Source organism: Lepus europaeus, chromosome 5 (genome assembly GCF_033115175.1).
Source record: "Lepus europaeus isolate LE1 chromosome 5, mLepTim1.pri, whole genome shotgun sequence".
NCBI classification, from domain to species: domain Eukaryota; kingdom Metazoa; phylum Chordata; class Mammalia; order Lagomorpha; family Leporidae; genus Lepus; species Lepus europaeus.
The window spans coordinates 23844880-23868432 of record NC_084831.1 but is presented as its reverse complement, the minus strand read 5'-3'; the positions used below and the strand labels follow the sequence as shown (position 1 = coordinate 23868432).

At 53.8% G+C, this 23553-nt stretch overlaps 1 protein-coding gene across 1 annotated transcript; it reads left to right on the top strand.

The window, feature by feature from the left end:
- Positions 1–7120: 7120 nt before the first annotated feature.
- Positions 7121–23338, top strand: PEF1 (penta-EF-hand domain containing 1). The gene is made up of 5 exons (XM_062190838.1): positions 7121–7226; positions 17160–17445; positions 20116–20271; positions 20774–20917; positions 22376–23338. Exons 1-5 carry the CDS (start codon positions 7203–7205, stop codon positions 22603–22605), a joined length of 840 nt encoding a protein of 279 aa, XP_062046822.1. The 5' UTR covers positions 7121–7202; the 3' UTR covers positions 22606–23338.
- Positions 23339–23553: the final 215 nt, after the last annotated feature.

Sequence of the window (23553 nt, the reverse complement as noted above, 5' to 3'; positions counted from 1 at the left end):
TGCTGTATTTTCTTGGACCATGAAGAACCAGATGGAAAGCTGAATTTTATAGTCTCTTCTTCCATGGTCAGCAAAAAATGCGCGGCTCTAGCTCATCAGCTCAGGAGCTGGTAAGCCGGGGAGAAGGGAATGAGGGGCACGCTGCCCGTGCCGCCCACCCCACCTGGGCCACCTTCCCACCCCGCAGTTCTCCTGTCTTCATTTCTTCCTCTAGTCCAGGCTTTGAAGGTGACACACTGGTCATTCAGATGGGCAGAGTTTACCTTGATGTGTCATTTCCCCTCCCTACTTTGTGCCAGAAGCCAGGCTAGGCTCTGGGGATCCAGGCAGATACGGTCCCTGCCCAACAGTACCTACAGGTGGAGCAGAGAGAAACCAGCAATTCTAGTGAAGTGGGAGGAAGGGGCAGTAACAGGTGCCGGGGGAGTGCACAGCTGGGGGACCCAGCCATGCTTAGACAGCGATCGATCCAGGCAGAGGGAACAGCATGTGCCAAGGTCCAGAGTTGATTGAGCACAGCAGGTTGAGTGGCAGGACACAGGGCAGCGGGGCTGGATTGCTGAACAGGAGCAGGGAAGACATGGTGGGAAGCTACTGATGGGTTTTCCGCCGAGGTACATTGAGTCAGGTTGGCCTACAGGGGGCGCTCACCAGAGGCCATGTGAGGATGGACTGGCCGGCCTTTGCAAAACCTTCCGCTCTTTAAGATGGAAAATAAAGGCTGCTGCATATTTATTAGAGAAGAATCCCAAATTTGATGCCTTCTGGAATTTAAATCTTCTTTGTCATAATATTTTCCTCTGTCACCAGAACTCAACAGAATCTAATTAGTCTGCCTTCACATGTGGTCTCTTAACCCCTTACACGACTAGATCGCTGTTGCTGTTGTTGCTGTCCTAATAAATAGTTCATGGGAAGAGAAGATGCATCAGTGGGCCGCCCTATCATGGAAGGGGAGTGGGGCCAGATCGCCACACCTGCTGTTCTCGTTTTGCCGCGGTTTGTACGGAAAGTTGCAAATCACCCCTACCCCCTGTCCTGACCCACCACATCACAACTGGAATTTAAATTTCAGAAGTAGATCTGGTTGGAATCAAAGAGAATCAATTCCACAGTCATTAGGGGGATGCTGGTATTCTTTCGCAGTCAGGCAGCCGGGAGCTGGCACCGAGCCAGGCGGCTGCGGGCAGCGTCTCTCCGGGGGAGGCAATACTTTCCAGCCCATGGGCCTTCCATTTCCAAGGCTGCCTCACCTCCACAGGGTCAACCACGGGGCTGCCATGAACTGAGGACAGGGCTCTGTGCTCTGCAAAGGGCTGGGATCCAAGTTCTCCCCTTTTGGCTGAGACAGAAACAATACCAGGCATTTCCCCACCCACCTCTGTCTGCCTCAGGTAGTTGAGGTTTGGAAAAACAGTTGATTGTTTTTCAGTCTTGGGAACTCTCTGATCTCCTCCATCCAGCTCCCTCCAAGACAAACACACCTGGGCCTGCTGTGTTCCTCAGAGAAGCAGCCCTGGGTGTTGGGTTTGGCTGGTCTCTTTGGCTGCCTGGGAGTAGACCTGGATGCCCCCAGAAAGCACAGACCTCCTGCGGAACAGTCCCCTAAGAGCCCTTTGCTGGGTGGAGGAGGGGGGTGGGGACAAAGAATTCTTACAGAGGTTGAATCCCCATCGCCTAGGACCGAGCCTGGCAAGTGGTGGGGACCCAGTAGTCTAACATGGCTGTGGATGGGTGAGTGCGTACAAGCCTGGGCTGCCGGTGTCACCGTGCTGTCTCCAGAAAGACAGCCATTGGGTCTTCAGCTGGACTTCAAGGCTTCTTTCTGAGATTTTACAACGCAAATCCATCAAGAGTTTTTGGGGGAGGGCTGGTGGTGTGGTGCAGTGGGAGAAGCAGCAGCCTGCAGCACCGGCATGCTGTCCAGGCACTGGTTCATGTCCTGATTGCTCCGCTTCTGATCCAACTCCCTGCTAACATGCTTGGGAAAGCACCCATGTGGGAGACCCCAAAGAAGCTCCTGGCTTCTGGCTTCGGCCTGGCCCAACCCCAGTCATTGCGGACATTTGGGGAGTGAACCAGCAGATGGAAGATCTCTCTCTTGCTCTTGCTCTTGTGTTGTATCTCTGCCTTTCAAATGAATAAATAAATCTTCAAACAAAAGTTTTTGGACTGGAAAGGAGTTTATAAAGGTAAAGAAGGCACGACCTCCTAATTTTTTAAAAAAGATTTATTTATTTGAAAGGCAGAAATATAGATAGAGAAGGAGAAAGAGAGGAAGAGATCTTCTATCCACTGGATCACTCCCCAAATGGCCAAAATGGCCAGGGCTGGGCCAGGCTGAAGCCAGGAGCCAGGAGCTTCATCCGGGTCTGCTACATGGGTGCAGGGGCCCAAACCTGGGCCATCTTCGGCTGCTTTCCTAGGCACATTAGCAGGGAGCTGGATTGGAAGCAGAGCAGCCAGGACTAACCAGCGCCCAAATGGGATGCTGGCACTGCAGGTGGAGGAGGCTTAACCTATCATGTCACAGCACCAGAGCTGTGACCTCCTATTAAATAATGAGTAGTTTAAATAGTATGGACTTTGGTTTATTTTTTAATTTTTAAAAATATTTATTTATTTGAAAGGCAGAGAGAGTTACAGAAAGGGAAACCCAGAGAGGGAAAAAGATCTTCCATCCACTGGTTCACTCTCCAAATGGCCACAACAGCTGGGGCTGGGCCAATGTAAAGCGAAGAGCTAGGACCTCCATCTGGGCCTTCCACATGGCTGGCAGGGGCCCAAGCACTTGGACCCTCTTCCTCTGCCTTCCCAGATGGATTAGAGGGAGCTGGATGGGCAGCAGAGCAGCTGGGACCGGAACCAGCAGGCCGACATGGGGTGCCAGCATCACAGGCAGCAGTGTAGCCCACTGTGCCACAGTATCAGCCCCTGGACCTGGGTTTGGATCCTGGCTTCTTCATTTATCATTTTGGATATTAAGGAACTCATTTAACTTCGCAGAGCTTCAGTTCCTCACTATAAATAGGTACCAGCATCTATCGCCAAAGACTGTGGTGAAAATGAAACAGCACATTGTATTTAGCACAGTGTCTCATAATAACACTACCAACTGACACTTGTCAAATTCATGCCAGGTGCTGTTCCAGGGGCTGGGGATAGAGAAGTAAATAAAAAAGACAATCCTATAATACACATGGAAAGCTTGTCATATACATGTACATCTTAAAGACGATAATTCAAGTGGTAAAAAACATTATGGGGCCCAGAGCTGTGGTGTAGCAGGTGAAGCCCCAGCCTGCATTGCCGGCAAGCCATATGGGTGCTGGTTCCAGTACCCACTGCGCCACTTCCAATCCAGCTCTCTGCTCATGGCCTGGGAAAGCAGTGGAGGATGGCCCAACTGCTTGGGTCCCTGTACCCACGAGGGAGACCTGGAAGAAGCTCCTGTCTCCTGGCTTTGAATCAGTCCAGATCCAGCCGTTATGGCCATCTGGGGAGTAAACCAGTGGCTGGAAGTCCTCTCTCTCTCTCTCTCTCTCTCTCTCTCTCTCTCTCTCTGTCTTTCTGTAACTCTGCTTTTCAAATAAATAAATAAATCTTTTTTAAAAACCATTATGCAAACATAAGATAAAGTGGTATGATGGACTGGAATGTGTGTAGGGAGGCACTGCGCTTTAAATGTGGTGTTAAGGAATATCCCTCCCCCCCTCCCTCCTAGGGAGTGATATTTATTTTTTTGAAAAAATTCTTATTGGGGCTGAAGCTGTGGCTTAAAGGGTTAAGCCACTGCCTGTGGTGCCGGCATCCCATATGGGCGACGGTTTGAGTCCCGGCTGCTCCACTTCCAATCCAGCTCCCTGCTAATGCACCTGGGAAAGCAGTGGAAGATGGCCCAAGTACTTGTGCCCCTGTACCCACATGGAGACCTGAAAGAAACTCCTGGCTCCTGGCTTTGGACCCACCCAGCTTCTGCTGTGTAGCCATTTGGGGAGTGAACCGGAAAATGGAAGATCTCTCTCTCTCTCTCTGTCTCTCCCCCCCCCTCTCTGTAACTCAAAAATAAATGTTTCAAATAAAATAAACAAATCTTTAAAAAATTTAATAGTAATTGTACAAAAATTGTATGGGCTACAATGTGACATTAATACCTATGTACAATGTGTACTGATCAAATCAAGGCAATCAGCACTTCCCCTCTCTGACATTTCTTTATGATTGGAGGCTTAGAGCTTCTTTGGTTTGTTCACACGGTATCTGCTGGGTTACTGTGACCTGTAATTTCCCAGTCATGCTGTGTAACACCAGAAACTCATTCCTTCCACTGAACTGACTTGGTACCTGCTATCCAAAGTCTTCTATCCCTCTCTACCCCTCCCAATCTCTAGTAATCACTTTCTTGTGATCAGATTGTTTTGTTGTTGTTGTTTAGAAAAATTGGAATGCTTCACAAATGTGGTGTCACTCTTGTGCAGGGGCCATGTGTCGTTCCAATTTTAGTATGCATGCCGCTGAAGCCAGCACAGGAGGTGATATTTGAACGAAGACCTGGATGACAAAGAGAAGCCCACCAGGGAAAAGTAGCTCAAACAGAGGCAAGCGCTAACCCAGAGATCTGGAGGCAGGAATGAGCTCAGTATGTTCCCGGGCAACGGGCCGAGTGGTGACTGGGCCAGCGTGGCTGGCGTGGACAAAGGAGACAGCAGGGGCAGGAAGTGAGGCTGGAATTGTGGGCAGGGTCTAGGTCAAGTAGGGCCATCAGAGTCATAAGGATGGGTTCAGATTTGATTACAAGAGCGATGGGAAGCCCCTGGAGAAGTTCAAGCCAATGAATGACGTGATCACTTTAAGACAGTCTCTCTGGCTGTCCTGCGGAGTGGAGCGGGGTGGAGGGGGAGGCGGGGATGCTGTTACAGCAATCCATGTGCAGATGACCGTGTTGTGGCACGGTGACAATGCACAGGGAGAAGGGCAAGTGCAGGGTGGGGCAAATGCAGGAGGTCAGAAGGGTGGGGTTGGAACTAAGCCTTGAAGGACAGGAGAAGGGAGGGTTTTGCTGGCCCAGGTGAACGGAGTGGCTTGAGCATAAGTCTGGCCAATGGCTGGGGCAAGAAGCTCACTTTCAAGTTTACTTGTTTCTGACAGCTGAGAAAACTCAGATTCCGAGAGGTTAAGTAACTCCCCCAGGTCACACAGTTGGGTGATGACAGCAGGGCCGGCACTGTGGCGTAGTGGGTAAAGCTGCCGCTTGCTGTGCCAGCATTCCATCTGGGCATCAGTTCGTGTCCCGGCTGCTGCACTTCTGAATCAGCTTCCTGCTAATGTGCCTGAGGAAAGCAGCAGGGGAAGGCCCAAGTGCTTGGGCCCCTACACCCACATGGGAAACCTGGAAGAGGCTCCTGGCTCCTAGCTTTGGATGGGCCCTGCTCTGGCCATTACGGCTATTTTGGGAAGTGAACCAGTGGATGGAAGATCTCTCTCTCCCTCTCTCCTTCTATCTCTCTGTGACTCTGCCTTTCAAAAAAAAAAAAAAACCAAAATCTTTTTTTTAAAAAAAGTGATAACACCAAAATCTTCACTCTGAAGCAAGAGTGCTGACCTGCGCATGCAGTGGGGCGTGGGTGTCCAGTGTGGACGACCAGAGCTGTAGACTGGAAGGCCAGGTTGGGCCCGACTCTGCAAGGCCTGGAGAGCTAGGATGGAGACATGGGCCCATGTTCCATGGGTGTGACTGAAGAGCACCCACTGCAAGCTATCCAGCGGGCAAGGAGCATGGTCAGTACCATGGTTTTAGGAAGTGCCCGGCTACATGGTTAGATAGATGGGCTGCACTGGATTACAATTCAGAACACCAACCTACTTGTTATTTACTAAAAAATCAGTGCCAGGCTCTGTACCAGGAACCCACAGCAAACGAGGGCAAATTGCTGCCTCTCGGGAGGTTTCCTCATTTATGAAGACAAAGGGCACAGTATAATCTTATTTTCTGCCAACCCTGGCGGTTTAATATTTTCTTCTGTACCTAAAAGGTAGTCTATACAGGTGAAATTGGCACTTTGAGACGCGATGACTTTGGACAGCCCTTGTCTTGACTGTTGAGGAAGAGTGTTTTGTTGTTTTGTTTTTTTTTTCCATACTATCTGTTGAACTCTTAGTGTAGCTAATCTTGTGTGTACAAAGTTCATTGAGAGGGGGCTGGCACTGTGGTGTAGTTGGTAAAAAGCTGCTGCCTGCGGTGCCGGCATCCCAAGTGGGCACTGGTTGCAGTCCCAGCTGCTCTACTTCCAATCTCTCTGCTGTGGCCTGGGAAAGCAGTGGAAGATGACCCAACTCCTTGGGCCCCTGCACCGGCGTGGGAGACCCGAGGGAGGCTCCTGGCTTCAGATTGGCTCAGCTCCGGCCGTTGCGGCCAGTTGGGGAGTGAACTGGCGGATGGAAGACCTCTCTCTCTCTCTCTCTGGGAAGCTCTAAATTTCAAATAAATAAATCTTAAAAAAAACTGAGACTAGATCTTCGTGGAAAATGAGAATGGGAACAGGAGTGGGAGGAAGAGGAAGGGTGGGAGTGCAGGTGGGAAGAATCACTATGTTCCTAAAGTATTTATGAAACGCATAAAGTTTGTATACCTTAAACAAAAGGTTTCTGGGTAAAAAAAATACTTTCTTCTCCCCAAAACCTCAGATTTTTACACCACTCCACGGCTACCGTCACCTGGTGCCTTAGAACAGTGATTCGGCCATCGCCTGTCCCCTCCTGGAGGCCACAAGCAGTCCCCCGTCGTCATGGCAACAATCGTCCCAGCGAGGCGGAAACTTGGCGTGACGACAGCAACTACGCCACCAGCATGCGTCCCCTTTTCCAGGTTACAATATGGCCACCGCAGCTACACAGAACCCCGATTTTCTCACTAAGTACTCGGGCCTCACCAGCCCTGGAGCCTACTCCAGGTCAGGAAAGAGAGGGACACATGTGCCAAGACAGCCGCCAAGGCTTCCGGAAACCTCCACCCTGCGCTAAGCTCCTCTGGTCAGGCGGGAAGAAGTCCCCCGCCCTGTGGCGTCACTTCCGTCGGCCAACATATTTAGGATTGACAGTCACGGGCGTCCACTGAAAAGCGGGTCCGCCCCCCGGCTTACGCAAAGGGCGGGTTTGAGAGCACGAAGCCCCGCCCCTCGTTGACGTGTGACGTCAGAGTCGCCATGGCGAGCTATCCGTACGGGCAGGTGAGTGTTGGGGGGGTCGGTGAGTCCTGATAGGGGCCGTGCCAGCCCCAAACTAGGGGTCCCCTCAGCTCTTCTCCCCCCCGGCTTTCACCGCGTCCTTTCCACGCTGAAAGTTCGCTTCAGCGAAGCCTCGCGCGAGAGGGAAGGGGAAAGGCACCGTCGGTCGCACCCGGCTCACGTCATACGGGGCAGCGCGAGTGGGCTGTCTTGTCGCGCCCCCTCTGACGTCGCGCCTGCGAGAATTCGGAGACCTGGGACCCCGCCTGGGCTCTGCGCGCCCCCTCCGGCCCCGAGGCCCTCGCGGGGGACCCGGGCGGGCTCTTCAGCGGAGCTCTGTTTCCGCTAGCATCATCTGGGGCGTGGGGAGGGGAAGCAGCAGGTGTCCGGACCCACCCCACACGCAGTGCAGGAGATTAATCGGTGTTCTGTGGTTGAGCTGGTTTGGCCGCTGTGCAACACGTCCATTTCCCGCAGGGAGAGTGAGGCCCCGACGGCGGCGGGCGGCTTAGGTAGCAGAGCTGCAGTCCGCCGGGCCGAGCCGGGCTGGCCGTGGCCAGAGCTCTATGTGGGTGACAGAGTAGGAGGAGATGAAGTGCAGTTTGGAGTCAGAGGAGGGTTTGCCCCAGGCTCCATCAGTAGTCTTGAGCCCTTGAGCAAGATGTTTTGTCTCTCTGAGCCAAGTGCCCTCTTCTAGAACAGCGCCGGCTCAGACGTCGAGTCATGGAGCTGTTAGACCCAGGCGAGGCTTGTGAAGCGGGGGGCACCAGACTCCTAAAAGCTCAGTGCCAGGAGGCCCCCAAATGGCCCCCTCGTTTTACAGAGGAAGCTGAAACCCAGAGAGGGCCCTGCATTGCCCACGGTTGCACAGCAGGAAACATCAGACGGTGACCAGATGGGATATTACAGAGCACCGGATGGAGTGTAGTTTGGTCACCTGCCTAAAGATGCGGTGCGAGTCCTTCCCGGGAGAGCAGCCTTGTGCTGTTGACACAGCGTCTGGAGCCCCGTTGTCCAGGGGTGGACGCCCCGGGAGTCAAGCAGGGGTTACTCGGATTACTCTCCCGCCCACAGCTGAGGGAAGAAGTCAGGTGGCTTGTCAGAGGTCACACACAGCAAGTGAGGCCAGGGCTGGAGTTAGAACCCCATTCATTGCTGGATTGGCAGAGGTAGGGAGGAGAGGAACCAGCGAGGGCTGGGTTAGGAGGAAGTAGAACGGAATAGTGTTTCCCAAACTCGTTCCATTGCTGAGTTGTGGGGTCCAGTAGATAATTGTCATTAGAGGAGGAACCTAGGGTCAAGTAAATTTGTTCATGGAGAATTTCAGAATTTTTAAAAGTTATTTTATTGCAAAAGCAGAGAGAAAGAGACATTTTCCATCTGCTGGCTCACCCCTCAAATGCGTATGACAACCAAGGCTGGGCGGGGCCAAAGCCAGGAGCCCAGAATTCGATCTGGGTCTCTGCCATGTGGGTGACAGGGACCCAGGTACTTGAGCCATCATCTGCACCCTCCCAGGGTGCACCTCAGCAGGAAGCCGGCTGGGAAGCAGAGCAGCCAGGATCCAACCAGGCCCTTCCACATGGGACACAGGTGTCCCAAACCGCAGCTTAACTGCCTTTTAAAAAAACTGATCATTTTTGTGGTGACGTTAGGATTCCCGAGTAACACAGACTGAGAAAGCATGGCCACAGTGTATTGTTTCTTAGTGGTTGGTCCTAAGCATTGGAATCCCCAGAGAGCTTGTTAAAAATACACTTTTGGGTCCCATCTCTGACTTGTTCTGGGCCCAAAAATGGCCCAGGAAACTGCATTTTAATAAGCTTTAGGGGTGGTTTTATATGCAGCTAAGGAGTAATGACAGGTTAGGCAGAGCTGGGCTAGACTTTTTTTTTTTTTTTTTTAAGATTTATTTTTTTTGAAATGCAAGGTTACAGAAAGCAGAGAGAGAGAGAGAGAGAGAGGTCTTCCATCTGCTGGTTCACTCCCCAAATGGCTACAACAGCCAGAGCTGAGCCAATCTGAAGCCAGGAGCCAGGAGTTTCCTCCAAGTCTCCCAGGCGGGTGCAGGGGTCAAAGGACTTGAGCCATCCTCCACTGCTTTCCCAGGTCAGAGAGCTGGATTGGAAGTGGAGCAGCCAGGACTTGAACCGGCGTCCACATGGAATGCCGGCCCTGCAGGCGGCGGCTCCCGGGCTGGACTCTGAATTACCATGTGCCTTAGACAAACTAGACTCTGAGCCTCAGTGTCTACAGCTATAAAGAGGAACAGGAGCTGTGCTAATACCTGTTCAGACCTTCGCTAACAATGCAGTGACCCTGGGAGTCCTCTCACTGTCTTCCCCCGACTTCCCCACAGCCCAGATTCCGCCTCGGTTAGTGGCTGTCCCTCCTTCATCTTGTGCAAGCTGGAAACCTGTTAAAAGGGCTGAAATGAGGATGAAATGTAATGACGCCTATGTAAGGGAGCTTGCCACGTTGTTGGTACACAGCAAGTGCCAATGTATGGTGGTAGCTCTTGGTGCCGCAAGTGCTGTTATGCCACACTCCCTAGGCTCTGCCCGGAGTGAACTGCTGGATAGGCATGCAAAGAACAATGTCTAGAAATCCTCCAAGTGGGAGAGTAATGCAGACATGTAATCATGTGATCAGTGGTAAATGGGAAGTGTAAGGTTCTAGGACAGAATGAGAGGCTTACCTAACTTGGTCTAGGGGTTCTGGAAGACTTCTTTAAAAAAAAAAAAAAGATTATTTAAGAAGGAGGCATGGAGAGAGATACCCTCCATTCACTGACTGACTCCTCAAAAGGCTGGAACAGCTAGGTCTGGACCACACTGAAGCCAGGAGCTCAGAATTCCATCTGAGTCTCTCACATGGGTAGCAGGGGCCCAAGTACTTGGGCCATCTTCCACTACTTTCCCAGGTGCATTAGCAGGGAGCTAGATCAGAAGTAGAGCAGCTGGGACTTGAACCGGCGCTTCGATATGGGGTGCTGGCATTGCAAGTGGTGGTTTAACCTGCTGTACGATGCAGGCCCTAAGGAGAATTCTTAAAAGAGGTGGCAATTGGGGCCAGCGCTGTGGCGTAGTAGGATGAGCCTCTGCCTGTGGTGCTGGCGTCCCATATGGATGCCAGTTCGAGTCCTGGCTGCTCCACTTCTGATCCAGCTCTCTGCTAGTAACCTGAGAAAGCAGTGGAAGATGGCCCCGGTGCTTGGGCCCCTGCACTCACGTGGGAGACCCAGAAGAAGCTCCTGGCTTTGAATTGGCCAAACTCCAGCTGTTGTGGCCATTTGAGAAGTGAACCAGTGGATGGAAGAACTCTGTCTCTCCCTCTCTCTGTAGCTCTGCCTCTCAAATAAATAAATAAGAGCCAGGTACCTCTGAGCTTCCCCAGGGTCTTGGGGGAAGAAGACTGAGCCCTCAGTGCTGGAAGGAAATAGTGCGCATTGAGAGGCAGTGAGCGCCCCACCGCTTACAGGAGTACAGATGGAAACCCCAGGATTCCATCAGCTGGGAGGTTGGACTGAAAGGTCTTTGGGGTCTCAAACTCGCTAGGTGCTGGGGTGGAAAAAGATTCTTATGAGACTCCCTGGGTTCTGGACACATCTGGACATGGAACCGTCACCTACTGCAGCCTTTCACCTCCCCTTGCCACTGCTCTGGAAACGCGTTGTGTTGGACGGAAGCGTTCACCACAGTCCCTGGCACGTGCACACGCCGGGCACTCATTTACTGAGTGAACAAACAGAAGAGGGTCGTGCAGTAGGGTCCTGCAGACCCTGGCTTGCATCCCAGCTCTCCCATTCTGACTGTGGGCTCAGCACCTTTGTAAACTCTGCACCTTGGTTTTGGCTTCTGTAGGAGGGGAGTCATAGCATTTCCTCGCAGGACGGGTTAATCTGAGTGAGCTAGGAGCACTGGCAGAGCCTCAGCCGCTGTGAGCTGCTCCCCCTCCCCAATACACCAAATGTAGCTTATTTGGAACTGGCTAAAGGCCGGGAGATAGTTTTTCTGTGATGCTTTGGAAACCATGTTTACTGAACTCCTCCTGTCTTTTTCCTCCCTTTCCCGGTCTTGGGTTTATCAGTATGAAATACTCTTGGAAAGACTCTCAGGAGGGTTGGCAGCGCAGAGTAGTGTGAGAGGTCAGGGGCCCTGGTTTTCATTTCTGGTTCAGACCTTCGCTAACAATCCAGTGACCCTGGGAATCCTCTCATTGTCTTCCCCCGACTTCCTCCCCAGCCCAGATTCCGCCTCGGTTGGTGGCTGTCGCTCCTTCACTTGTGCAAGCTGGAAACCTGAGTCATTCTAAACGCTCACCTCCGTTCACGCCCCCTCCGTCTCTTTCCTAATCTAATTAGTTGCCAAGTCATGTCTAGTCTATCTCTGAAATAGCTTCAGAATCCAGCCGGATCTTGCACCCTGGAGCCTGCTGTCTGGTTTGTGCCCTGCCTGCCCAGCGCTGGGCTGCTGCCTCTCCCACGAGCTCATCCTCCACTGCTGCTGGCTAACTCTCTCCACAAGGCCCCGATCACGTTCCCCTCTCTGTTTGAAACTCTGTGGTGCTCCGTTTTCCCCGGCGTGGAGCCCAAACTCTTCAGAGTTGTGTGCATTTGTTCAAATATTTATGGAAGCTTGTGGATGCCGGGCCTTGTGCTGGGCCCTGGGGCTGTGATGCATGGGGTCTTGTCTGCCCCTGGGGAGGCACTGTTGGGTGAGAGGGAGCTATGGCAGAAGCTGTTCTCCCAGGGGACTGGAACGCAGCAGGACACGGCGTGGTCAGGGCCGTGTGAAGCCCTGCCCGTGTGGGTTCACTTGGTGTTCTCGCCTCTGCCCTTGAGCTCGTTCCCTGACACACTGTGCGGGCTCATAAATCTGCCTTTGTCTTCCTCTCCCTGCCGTCGAGTGGCCTTCCCTGCCTGCCTTGCGGGGAGCGCCCGGGCACCCTTCAAGGACCCACTCCCAGTGCCACTGCTGCCTGTTCAGGAATCGTTCTTGACTCACTTCATGCATTATTCATTTGATTGCTCATTTATACATGCAACAAACAAGCCACATTCCTCTGTCCCGCCTCCTTCATAGTGTGTAAGTAGATTTCCTGATGCTACTGTCTGTGTCTTAGTTATCTGTGAGCTCCTGGAGCAGGGCCCCTCTTAGTTGTGTGCCCTTGGACCTAGCACAGCGTTGTTAACTCTGTGGATCTTTGCTGAATGACGACCTTTAACAGCTCTGCAGCTCAGTTTCTTTATCTGAGAAATAGGCCTACTAACATCTTCCCTTTTATTTTTTAAGATTTATTTATTTATTTGAAAGGCAGAGTTACACAGAGAGGAGAGAGAGAGAGAGAGGTCTTCCATCCGATGGCTCACTCCCCAGTTGGCCTCATTAGCCAGAGCTGCACTGATCCAAAGCCAGGAGCTTCTTTGGGGTCTCCCACATGGGTGCAGGGGCCCAAGGACTTGGGCCATCTTCTACTGCTCCCCCAGGCCATAGCAGAGAGCTGGATCAGAAGTGGAGCAGCTGGGTCTCAAACCAGCGCCAAGGTGGGATGCTGGCGCTTCAGGCCAGGGTGTTAACCTGCTGTGCCACAGTGCCGGCCCCATCTTCCCTTTTTCAGTAAGGGGATTGTAGGCAAAATTGTGCTAGTAATGTCTTTGTAGGTGGAAGATCTTTATCCACTGGTTCATTCCCCAAGTGGCTGTAATGGCTGAGTCTGGGCCAGGCTGAAGCCAGGAACCTGGAACTCCATCCAAGTCTCCCATGCAGGTGCAGGGACCCAAGCATTTGGGCCGTCTTCCACTGCTTTCCCAGGTGCATGAGAGGGATCTGGATCAGAAGTGGAGCAGCTGAGACTTGGACTGGTGCTGACATGGGATGTTGGTGTTGCAGGTAGTGGCTTAACTCACTGTGTCACAGCACCGACCTGTGTGAGGGCTTTAGTGCAGGGCAGACAGGAAGGGGTTAGTTGATTCCAGACTGCGCCAGAACCAGCAGGCCCATGGAATGTGACATCAGGGAGGGCAGGGGGCCTGCTTGGCAGCCCCTAGGGGTGCTTCCCTGTGGAAGGGCCGTGCCTTGGGTGCCCCTGGCCTGGTACTGTTCATGGCTGCTCCCAGGGCTTGTAATGAAGTGGCTGCCTCCTCGCTTAGTTCCAGCCTGACCTTTGGGTGTGTCCAGTCTCTGCAGATTCCCCCACGCTCTTTCCATCCTGGAATCCTGAGCCCTGTTGCTTAAGGAAACAGCTCTGTAGTGGGAGGCCGTGGGTGCCACTGGTGTGAGAGAGTAGTTCAGTCCCGCCTCTGCTCTCAGTGTGACTTAGGCAAGTCTCTACCCTGCTCTGGGTCCCTGTGAAATCAGAGGCTTAGGTTAGATGGCTGGCCCTCTGGGTACCTCCCTGTCACACCTTTCCAACCCCTTTGGGAATCTTGTTCTTAGTGTCCCTACTCCAATGCCACTTCCCTGTGGAAGCCCTCCCTGATTTTCCCCTTGCCTCTGTGGTCCCATAAGTGGCCTGGATTTCCATGGTAAATGCCTCTTCCCCATGCTGGCCGAGGCCCTGCTGTGTACTGTGAGCTCCTTCAGGACGCTTCGCTCTCCTTCAGCGGCCCCAGCTTGCCTGGCCCAGGGCCTTGCTGATGATAACAATGAATGGTATTAACTATAGCGGCTGTGACTTAGGGATCATTTGCTTTATGCAGGCACTGTTGTGAGATGCACGTTTCTTGTGGCCTTTTTTTTTTTTTTTTTTTTACAGGCTAGACAGTGAGAGAGAGAGAGGGAAAGGTCTTCCTTCCGTTGGTTCACCCTCCAAATGGCCACTACGGCCGGCACGCTGCGCCGTTCCGAAGCCAGGAGCCAGGTGCTTCCTCCTGGTGTCTCATGCAGGTGCAGGGCCCAAGCACTTGGGCCATCCTCCACTGCCTTCCTGGGCCACAGCAGAGAGCTAGACTGGAAGAGGAGCAAACGAGACAGAATCCGGCGCCCTGACCGGGACTAGAACCCGGTGTGCCGGCACTGCAGGCGGAAGATTAGCCCAGTGAGCCATGGCGCTGGCCTTTTTTGTCTTTGGAGTCACTATCGGGTTCCTCAGAGCCCCTTCAGAACCTAGCAGGGAAGGGGGAACCCTGGTCAGGGCCCTGGTATCCCCAGTTTGCTTCAGCTGGACCCAAGCTTTCTTCTACTAGTCTTATTTATTTTACTTTATCATGGGATTCTTTAGTTAAAATGTAAAGGCGCAGAATTTTGCTGTGTTAATTTCTTGTAATCTGTGGAACAGTCCAGTGAAGAAGGGATTATTATATCTTATTTGTGAGGAAGCCGGCTCAGAGAGATTAAGCCACAGGCCCACGGTTGTGAACTCAGCTGGGGAAAGCAGCTTTGACTCAAGACTGCCTGTGCCTTGGTCGTCTGCAGAGTGGTTTTGCTGCTGGCTATGGTGGCTTCCAGGAGCAGGAGGCCCGGCATGCCCTCCCTCACCCCCACCATGCCCTCCCTCACCCCCTTTCTATGCAGTGTGAGTTTGGCCTTAGCCTTGAAGCAAACTGCCGTGGAAAGTATCCAAAAGGAGAAGGCCCAGGCTGTGGTAGGCTACTGGGTGCCTCCAGGTTGATCTGAATGTGTCTAGGAGGCATCGACCTCAGACCGTACCAGCTGTCCCTGCTGCCTGGAGCTCAGCTGATCTGCAGATGGTGGGGGCTGTGCCCTGCCTGGCCCGGTTCTGGCCTTTTGAGGGACATGGCAGCAGTGACATTGAGCCTCGGGGATCCTCAGCGAGTGGCTGGGGATATGGACAAGGGAGGGAAGGCTCCATGCACCCTGCAGTGCACAAGTACCCTGGACTTGGGGCTCTGAGACCTAGGAGCTGGGTCTAGCCCCTCTGGGCAGTTTGTGACCTTTGTGGACTTGAGTCTTCCCCTTGGAAGGGGCTCTTACTGATAGCTGATGAATATTGCGTGCTTGCTCTGTGCCTGGCCCTGTGTCACAGTGCTTCCCACAACTGCTTCCATTTCATTCACGTATCAGCCTGAGACAAGCACTGTTAATCCCCTTTTGCAACAGAAGATACTGACAAAAAGGGTTGGCAGAGGCTGGACTTGAAATGGCCTTTTTTTTTTTTTTTTTTTAAGATTTATTTATTCATTTGAAAGGAAGGGGGCGGGGGAGAGAGAGATCTTCCATCTGTTAGTTTACTCCCCAAAAGGCTGCAACAGCAGGGACTGGGCCAGGCTGAAGCCAGGACCCTTACATGGGTGGCAGGGGCCCAAGTACCTGGGCCGTCTTCCACTGCTTTCCCAAGCACATTAACAGGGAGCTGGATCAGAAGTGGGACAGCTAGAGAACTTGAACCGGGATCTCATGTGGGATGCCAGCATTATTGGCAGTGGCTTAACCTGCTGTGGCACAGTGCCCGCCCCTTGCACTGGTATTTTTAACCATTGTACCATTTAACCACTGCCTTAGGAGTTGGGTTGCCCTGCCTGCCTCGCTGTCAGTGAAGCTAGGGAAGTGTTTTTTTTTTTTTTTTTTCCTTTTTTAAAATTTAATTTTTTGACAGAGATAGTGAGAGAGAGAGACAGAGAGAAAGATCTTCCTTCCATTGGTTCACCCCCCAAATGGCCCCATCGGCCGGCGCTGCGCTGATCCGAAGCCAGAAGCCAGGTGCTTCTCCTGGTCTCCCATGGGGTGCAGGGCCCAAGCACTTGGGCCATCCTCCACTGCCTTCCCCAGCCACAGCAGAGAGCTGGCCTGGAAGAGGAGCAACCAGAACTAGAACCCAACGCCTATATGGGATGCCGGCGCTGCAGGCAGAGGATTAACCAAGTGAGCCACGGTGTCGGCCCCCTGTTTTGTGTTTTTAAGATGGTGTTTTTTAGCCGCTGCCTGCAGTGCCGGCATCCCATAAGAGCATCGGTTTGAGTCCCAGTTGCTCGACTTCCAATCCAGCTCTCTGCTATGGCCTGGGAAAGCAGTAGAAGATGGCCCAAGTGCTTGGCCCCTGCACCCATATGGGAGACCTGGAGGAAGCTCCTGGCTCCTGGCTCCTGGCATTGGATCGGCGCAGCTCTAGCTACTGTGGCCAGTTGGAGAGTGAACCGGAGGATGGAAGATCTCTCTGTCTTTCTCTCTGCCTCTTTTTTTAAAAAATATTTATTTATTTATTTATTTATTTATTTGAAAGTCAGAATTACAGAAATAGAGAGATCTTCCATCTTCAGGTTCACTCCCACAGATGGCTGCAAGGGCCAGGGCTGGGTCAGCCTGAAGCTGGGGCTTCATCTGGGTGGCAGAGGCCCAAACACTTGGGCCATCTTTTGCTTTTCCCAGGCCATTAGCAAGGAGCTGGATTGGAAGTGGAGCAGCGGGACACAAACTGGCACCCATATGGGATGCTGGTGTCGTAGGCAGAGGCTTTACCCACTACACCACAGTGCCGACCCCTAGGGAAGTGTTTTTGCACTGTGAGGTAGAGTGGGATAAGGAAGATGTGCTGGGGATGCATCCATGCCATGGAAACATCTTTGTGACTGATGAGGGCCTGGGGTGTGTAAATTCTGCAGACAGAAATGAGGATATACAGAGTGGACATTTGGAATTCTATTTGATTCAGTTGTTAGTTCTTCATACAATAAACACTCCACAGGCATCTGTCTTGTGCTGGAAACTGGGGATGAAGTGGTAAACCAGACATCTCAGCCCTTTTGAAGCCCTGGACGTGCAGGAAAGGAGGGTTAGGAGGGCAGGATCAGTCCTGACTCTGCAGGTCATTGGTGCTGTGACCTTGGGTAGCTCGTAGCTCCTCTAGAAGGCTGAAGCCTCTCTGAGCAGGGGGCTCAGTTGAAAGAATGGCAGCGGAAGTGTCTTACGGCAGTCAAACTCTGTCCTGTGGCTAGTGTCTGGCCTCCTCGTTCTGACCAATACCTTGCTCTTTCTGCAGGGCTGCCCAGGAGCCGCAGGACAAGCGCCCGGAGCCCCTCCGGGTAGCTACTACCCTGGACCCACACATGGCGGAGGACAGTATGGCAGTGGGCTCCCCCCTGGAGGTGGTTATGGGGGTCCTGCCCCTGGAGGACCTTATGGACCACCAGCTGGGGGAGGGCCCTATGGGGGCATCCCCCCTGGAACTCCAGGAGGACCGTATGGTGGTGCAGCCCCAGGAAGTCCCTATGGTCCACCTCCTCCAAGTGCCTATGGTGCCCAGCAGCCCGGGCCTTATGGACAGGGTAAGTAGGGTGCCTCTGACCTGGTCGAGTGGTCCACAGCCCACCCTTGTCCTTCCTGTGAGTGTACAGATACCCCGCTCGCTGGCACCTTAGTCTGCTCTCAGAACGAGGAGTCTGTGGGTTGGCTCTGCGGGGCAGTGCTTTCTGTTGCTCACTCTTGAGCATGTATTCCTGCTCACACGTCGGCAGCTGCAGTTGACTGCTGAGGTTCTCCACGTCTGAAGGAGCAGCCCTGTTTGGGATATGCTGTCCTTGGGGCCGAGAAGAAGAGCAGGAAGCTGGTGGGAAGGCCTGACGCATGCAGCCCGCTGAAGGTTCTGCTCTGCCCCAGGTGTCTTGTTCTGTCACAGGCTTTTGGCCACAGCTCGTCCCCTGGTCAAGCCTGACATCAGTAGCATGGGAGTGGGTGCTGCTGTCAGGGGAGCTCTGAAACTGCCAGGTGACAGGAAGGACGTGCAGTGCTCGGGAGTGAAGGGGAGGCTAGCAGATAGTCGGAGCCAGTGATGTAACCAGCATGGGGGGCCGCCTCCAGGGTGGGGGAGCCCGAGTGCCAGGATGGTGTTGTCATGGAAATCTCGGCTTTTGAGATCAGACCTGACCAAATGACCATAAGCCTCAGTGTCCACACCTGTGATGGGGCAGTGCCGCCACCTCACAGGGTTGATAACGAGGATTAAATGAGAGCCCTGGCCTGTGGGGAGTGTTTAATCAATACCATTCCACGAGAGGACTCGCTGTGGGGTGTTCTCAGCAGAGAATAACTTGGCACTTAATGTGGTGGTGGGCATGCCAGGGGCCCTACCACTGCACGCTGCTGAGGTGGGCAGGCGAGAGAACGATGGCGAGACGCGGGGGATGAAGGGCAGCGCTGCCGCAGGTGAGCTCCTGGATGGGACGGCAGGGCGGAGTCTCGGGTGGAAGCTTCAGCCACAGTGGAGATTTCTGGGCATCTCAGACAGAGCCGGATCAGGGAGAGCGAGGGTCTGTCCCCAGTCCCCAGCTCATTGCAGTCAGCTCTTTTTCAGGTGATTGTTCCTAGGAGCCCAAGTCCTGGGGCGCCTGAAGGGCCTCCAGAGGGTGGCCGTGCTGGGAAGGCACAGCATCTGAGCACCCAGGGTGAGCCCCTGAGGGAGGTTCCAAGCCCTGTAAGCCAACAGCATTTATCTTGTCGGAGCCCAGAGCTTCTGGCCATTTGCTTTTGGCTCAGTTCCAGGGTGGATTTTGTCATTCTGTTTTTGTTTTTTTTTTTTTTTTTTAATAAGATTTATTTATTTAAATGAAAGAGTTAGAGAGAGGAGAGACAGAGGTCTTCCATCCACTGGTTCACTCCTCAAATGGCTACAACAGCTGGAGCTGGGGCAGGCTGAAGCCAGGACCCAGGAATTTCTTCCAGGTCTCCCATGTAGGTGCAGGGGCCCAAGCAGGGGCTCTACTGCTTTCCCAGGCACAGTAGCAGGGAGTTGGATCAGAAGTGGAGCAGCTGTGACTTGAACCAGTGCCCATATGGGATCCTGGCACTGTAGATAGCAGCTTAAGCCACTGAGCCAGTGCTGGCCCCTGGAGCAGGCTTTTCTTAAAGCATGATCCAGGTGTCACCTGCAGTGCAGTCACCTGTGAGGCCTTGCCCCACTAAATCTAGATCTAAAGTTTGGCACTGGCTCTGGAAGACAGATTTGACCACTAGAGGAGCCCCAGAGTCCACAGGAAAGAGCCTGAAGGGCTTCTCCAGTCATCACCTCCCCTCCTGTCAGTCCGAGACCCCGTGGGATGCTGGGAACGCACTGGGTACCTTTGCCACGTGCTGTTCTCCCTGTCTCAGACCCTCCTTATCCCTTCAGGCTCAGTGTGAATAGCCTCCTCTGAAGACAACACTTGTTCTTGGCCATTTGCTAGGAACTTTATTTTGCCATCGTCTCATCTAGTCATCGCACCAACCCTGGGAAGTGGCTCATTTTAGACATGAGGACTCTGTACTCAGAAAATTATGCATTTTGCCTAATATCACACAGGCTGGTAAAGGTCAGAGGCAGGATTTGAATCCAGGTCTGCTTCAGTTCCAAAGCCTGAGCTCTTCTCCACACACCACACAGACTGCCCATGGTCAGAGATTCTCCTGCCTGGGGCTGTGGCCCTTGTCCCCCAGCCCCCACCACACTGCTGTTTCTGGAGGATGGCAGGGCCCTGCCCGCATTTCCCATCCTGGCAGGTCAGACCAGGCCTCAGGCAGGCCAGTCTTTTCCCTCACCTTTGGCACTGACCGACTCTGCTCGGCTGTCCCTGGCCGTCTCTGATGGTTTCTTGTGTGAAGGAGCTTCCGGTGTGGCCAGTAAGCTCTGTGGTTTACCACTACTGCGTAACTTGGGCCTTTTCCTCGGATAGACTTCCCTTCCCCTGTCCCTTAGCTCTCCTCCAGAGAACCCTTGATGTGCTGGAGGGGCTGGGCAAGGCCCTGTCCCTTAGAAACATAAACTTGCATAGAGAAGTGACCGCACGGAAGTCTGAGGGAGCCCTGGTATAGACATCAGCTGCAGTACAAGTGAGTCTACGTGGGAGGCTGTCAACTTTAGAGGCGGGACAGGTAGATGTGTGAGGCTTTGTGGGTAAGGAAAGCCTGTTGCCAGGGAGGCCCTTTCGCGTGGGGATTCCCTTGGTGTATGTCCCTTCCTCTAGGTGGCGCCCCTCCCGGCGTAGATCCTGAGGCCTACTCCTGGTTCCAGTCGGTGGACTCTGATCACAGTGGTTACATTTCCATCAAGGAGCTAAAGCAGGCTCTGGTCAACTCCAACTGGTCTTCGTTCAATGATGAGACGTGCCTCATGATGATAAGTGAGTCCCAGACCTACCCTGTGGGCGTGCACTGGGCCAGAGCCACCTGGGGGTTGACAGTAGGTGGGGAGGTAGACATGTAGGACACAGCGTTTCGGTCAAGGAGGATTTCAGGGAGGAAGCTGAGTTCAAGGTGAGATCCTCTAGACCGAGACTCTTCTTGGATCTTTGTCAGGTTGACCCTGCTGTGTTAGAGGTGGCTCAGTTTTCTGTTCTGTAGGATGGGACTCCTTCCTCTGGGAGGAAACGGCAGGATGGTTCACCATGGACTCAGCTGCCAAGCCTGTGAAGGAAGTGCAGTTCTGGGTGGGGTGGGGCTGGGCGTGTCCAGGGGAGGGAGCTGATGCAACACTCGATACAGATGTCTTGGGTGCAGGCACTGGGCCTCTGGCCTGTGGTTCTGTGGAGTCTCACGCACCAGCCTGGGAGAAGGGCTGTGGCCATGGCTCCGGAGAAGCCTTGGCCCCAAGTCTTGCAGCCTTCCTGCCTTGCCCTCCCTCAGACATGTTTGACAAGACCAAGTCAGGCCGCATCGACGTCTACGGGTTCTCAGCCCTGTGGAAGTTCATCCAGCAGTGGAAGAACCTCTTCCAGCAGTACGACCGGGACCACTCGGGCTCCATCAGCTACACGGAGCTGCAGCAAGGTGAGGACCACGCGGGGCATGGCGGGCAGAACAAGGGCTGTCGCTGTCGCTCCCAGAGGCCCACCTGCACCCCACAACGCCGTCCTCAGTGCAGGCCCACTGCTCCCACCCTTGCTGTGACCCAGCTGTGGCCCTGAGCCCAGGCCAGGGAAACGCCTGGGTCCAGAGTCAGCCCTGGACTCCCTGACTGAGTCTCCTGGCAGCACGAGGTGAGAGCCCCAGCCGCAGGGAGCCTTGGGGTGGGAACTCGACAGCCGGGGCACCAGACCAGTGTGTGTGGCCGGGGCGGCTCCTTCCCCTCTAGTGTGCGGCATACAGACTGCAGAATGGAAGGAGCCCTGCACAGAAACAGGTTCCGTTGTCACCTCTGCCAGACGCCGGGTGGGTAAGATGACCTGAGGCCACAGCTGCCATCCAGTTCCAGTCTGACTGTAGGGTTCAGGCCAGTGGTGAGAGGACAGGTGGCTAATGGAGTTGTAAGAACCCAGCAGGGAGCTTTGCCGCCTGGGAGGGGGCAGAGCCGCCAGAGAGTCCAGTCCTTGTCCTGGCTCTGTGGGTGGAGGTGAGCGCTTGGCATCTGCGCCTGGCCCCCGGGGAGAGGAGATTTTGTCAGTTTCTGTCAAGGATATTGGTAAGGGTGAAACTAACAACCACTGCTCTCTGTGGAATGCTTGCTGTGTCTCGGACAAGCACTGTAGTAGCCTTTGCGCAGGTTTATGTCATTCACGCCCGTGTGTTAGCTATGGGTGATGCTTACTGTTCATGCCCTGTGGTGAAGGTCCCTTATACCTCTTTTCTACACCTGGGGAGACCAAGGCCTAGAATAGGAACCTTACCCAAGGGCCCCCAGAACAAAAGGAGAACTGAGATTTGAGCCTGGGTGGAGGGGAAGGAAGGCAGCATCCCAGTGGAGGGCGGGGAGCACCCAGCAGCCTCTTCTGGGCAGATGGGGTGATTTTATTAGGATAGCAGTCAATGAGTGCCAGGCTCTGTGCTACTTGTTTTAATGATCGCCGCCTCTAATCCTCACCAGAAGCTGCAGACTCAGCGTCATCCACACTTCAGAATAAGAAAGGATAGTGAGGCCAAGCAGCTTGCCCAGGGACTGACTCCGAGCCGGCCCTCAGGCCCTCTGGGCTGGGCCAGCGCCTTGATGTCCGCAGTAGCTGGGGTGGTCCCTGGGGCTTGGGCCTCCTTTTGTAATGTGGATGAGTCAGATGACAGTGGCGAGAACCTTGTCGGTGGGACTTGTGAGCCCAGATCACAAAGAGACTTGGAGAAAGGGGGATGGGGCCTTGCAGGTAGAGCCCCTGGTGTGCTCCCTTTGTGCAGACCCTTGGGACTCTTCTGTCCTCTTCACGCTCCTGTGTCGGTCCCTCCGTGTTCTCTGAGCTGCGGCTGCTCCGGGCAGGGGCTCACAGCAGGTTTCTGTGTGTTCTGTGTGCCCCTCTTCTCCAGCTCTGTCCCAGATGGGCTACAACCTGAGCCCCCAGTTCACCCAGCTTCTGGTCTCCCGCTACTGCCCACGTTCTGCCAGTCCCGCCATGCAGCTCGACCGCTTCATCCAGGTGTGCACTCAGCTGCAGGTGCTGACCGAGGCCTTCCGGGAGAAGGACACCGCCGTACAGGGCAACATTCGGCTCAGCTTTGAGGACTTCGTTACCATGACAGCCTCTCGGATGCTATGACCCAGCCCACCTGTGGTGTGGAGTGCGCCAGGGGCCTCTCCCAGCTCCCTAGAGTGGGAGAAGCATGTGGGCCTCTCTTCTTTTCCTGCCTCTCCTAGAAAAAGATTCTCCTTTGCTTGACACAGCCCTCAGAGGGGTAGGAGTCTTGTGTCACAGCCACCAAATAGTGGGGACCTAGGTTGAGGCCACACAGATGGGGGACCTGACGTAGGAGAGAAAGAGGTTGGAAGTCCTGACAACCCTGAGCAGTTAGTGGCACAGCCTGGCACCAGGAGCAGGTGCTCCAGTCATTACAGTGGAGTTAGTGTGGCCTGCTGGCCTCTGCCTCCGGCTTTCCCATCTACGCCCTGAGGCTCTCCGACTTAGCATTTGCACCCATGTTCCTTCCCCCAGACTGTCCTATTGGATGAGCCCAGTTTGGCCAAAGTGGAGTTGATCAGGCACGGGAGAGATTTGCCCATGGGACCGGTGGCTTGCCTTGTCCCATACCCACAAATCCTTGTGAGTTACCTCTCGCTGCCTGGGGCAGTCAAGGCTCAGGGAGCTCGCACAGTCTGCTCTCTGGGCATCTTGGACCCCTCATTCCCTGCCAGGCTATGCTCAGCTTTCATCCCCAGGGGACAGTTGTCACCTCTCACTGCCAATGCTTTTTTTTAATTTCTAGTTTTTTCATTTGGGGCCAAAAGTCCAGTGAAACTGTAAGCTTCAATAAAAGGATGAAACTCTCAAGTTCGACATTGTCCATCACGACTTCCAGCTACACTTGCCCATTCATTCACTGATTTGTTCTTTCATTCCATGAATACTTAAGTACATAAGATACAAGCCATGCAGAACGTGGCAGGGACGGGGCGGGCGTGGCCGCCATGGGCTGTTCTCACTGGCCAGCGTGAAGCTGCACTGTGGGGCAGCCAGGTTCAGCTCAGGATAGCTTGGAGATTAACTCAA

Bases quoted from the DNA above. Each gene is read 5' to 3' on its own strand.
- PEF1 (XM_062190838.1), top strand. From the start codon at position 7,203: ATGGCGAGCTATCCGTACGGGCAG. The intron at 20,272-20,773 runs GTGAGTCCCAGA...GCCCTCCCTCAG, and splicing joins GACGTGCCTCATGATGATAA to ACATGTTTGACAAGACCAAG. The intron at 20,918-22,375 runs GTGAGGACCACG...CCTCTTCTCCAG, and splicing joins CTACACGGAGCTGCAGCAAG to CTCTGTCCCAGATGGGCTAC.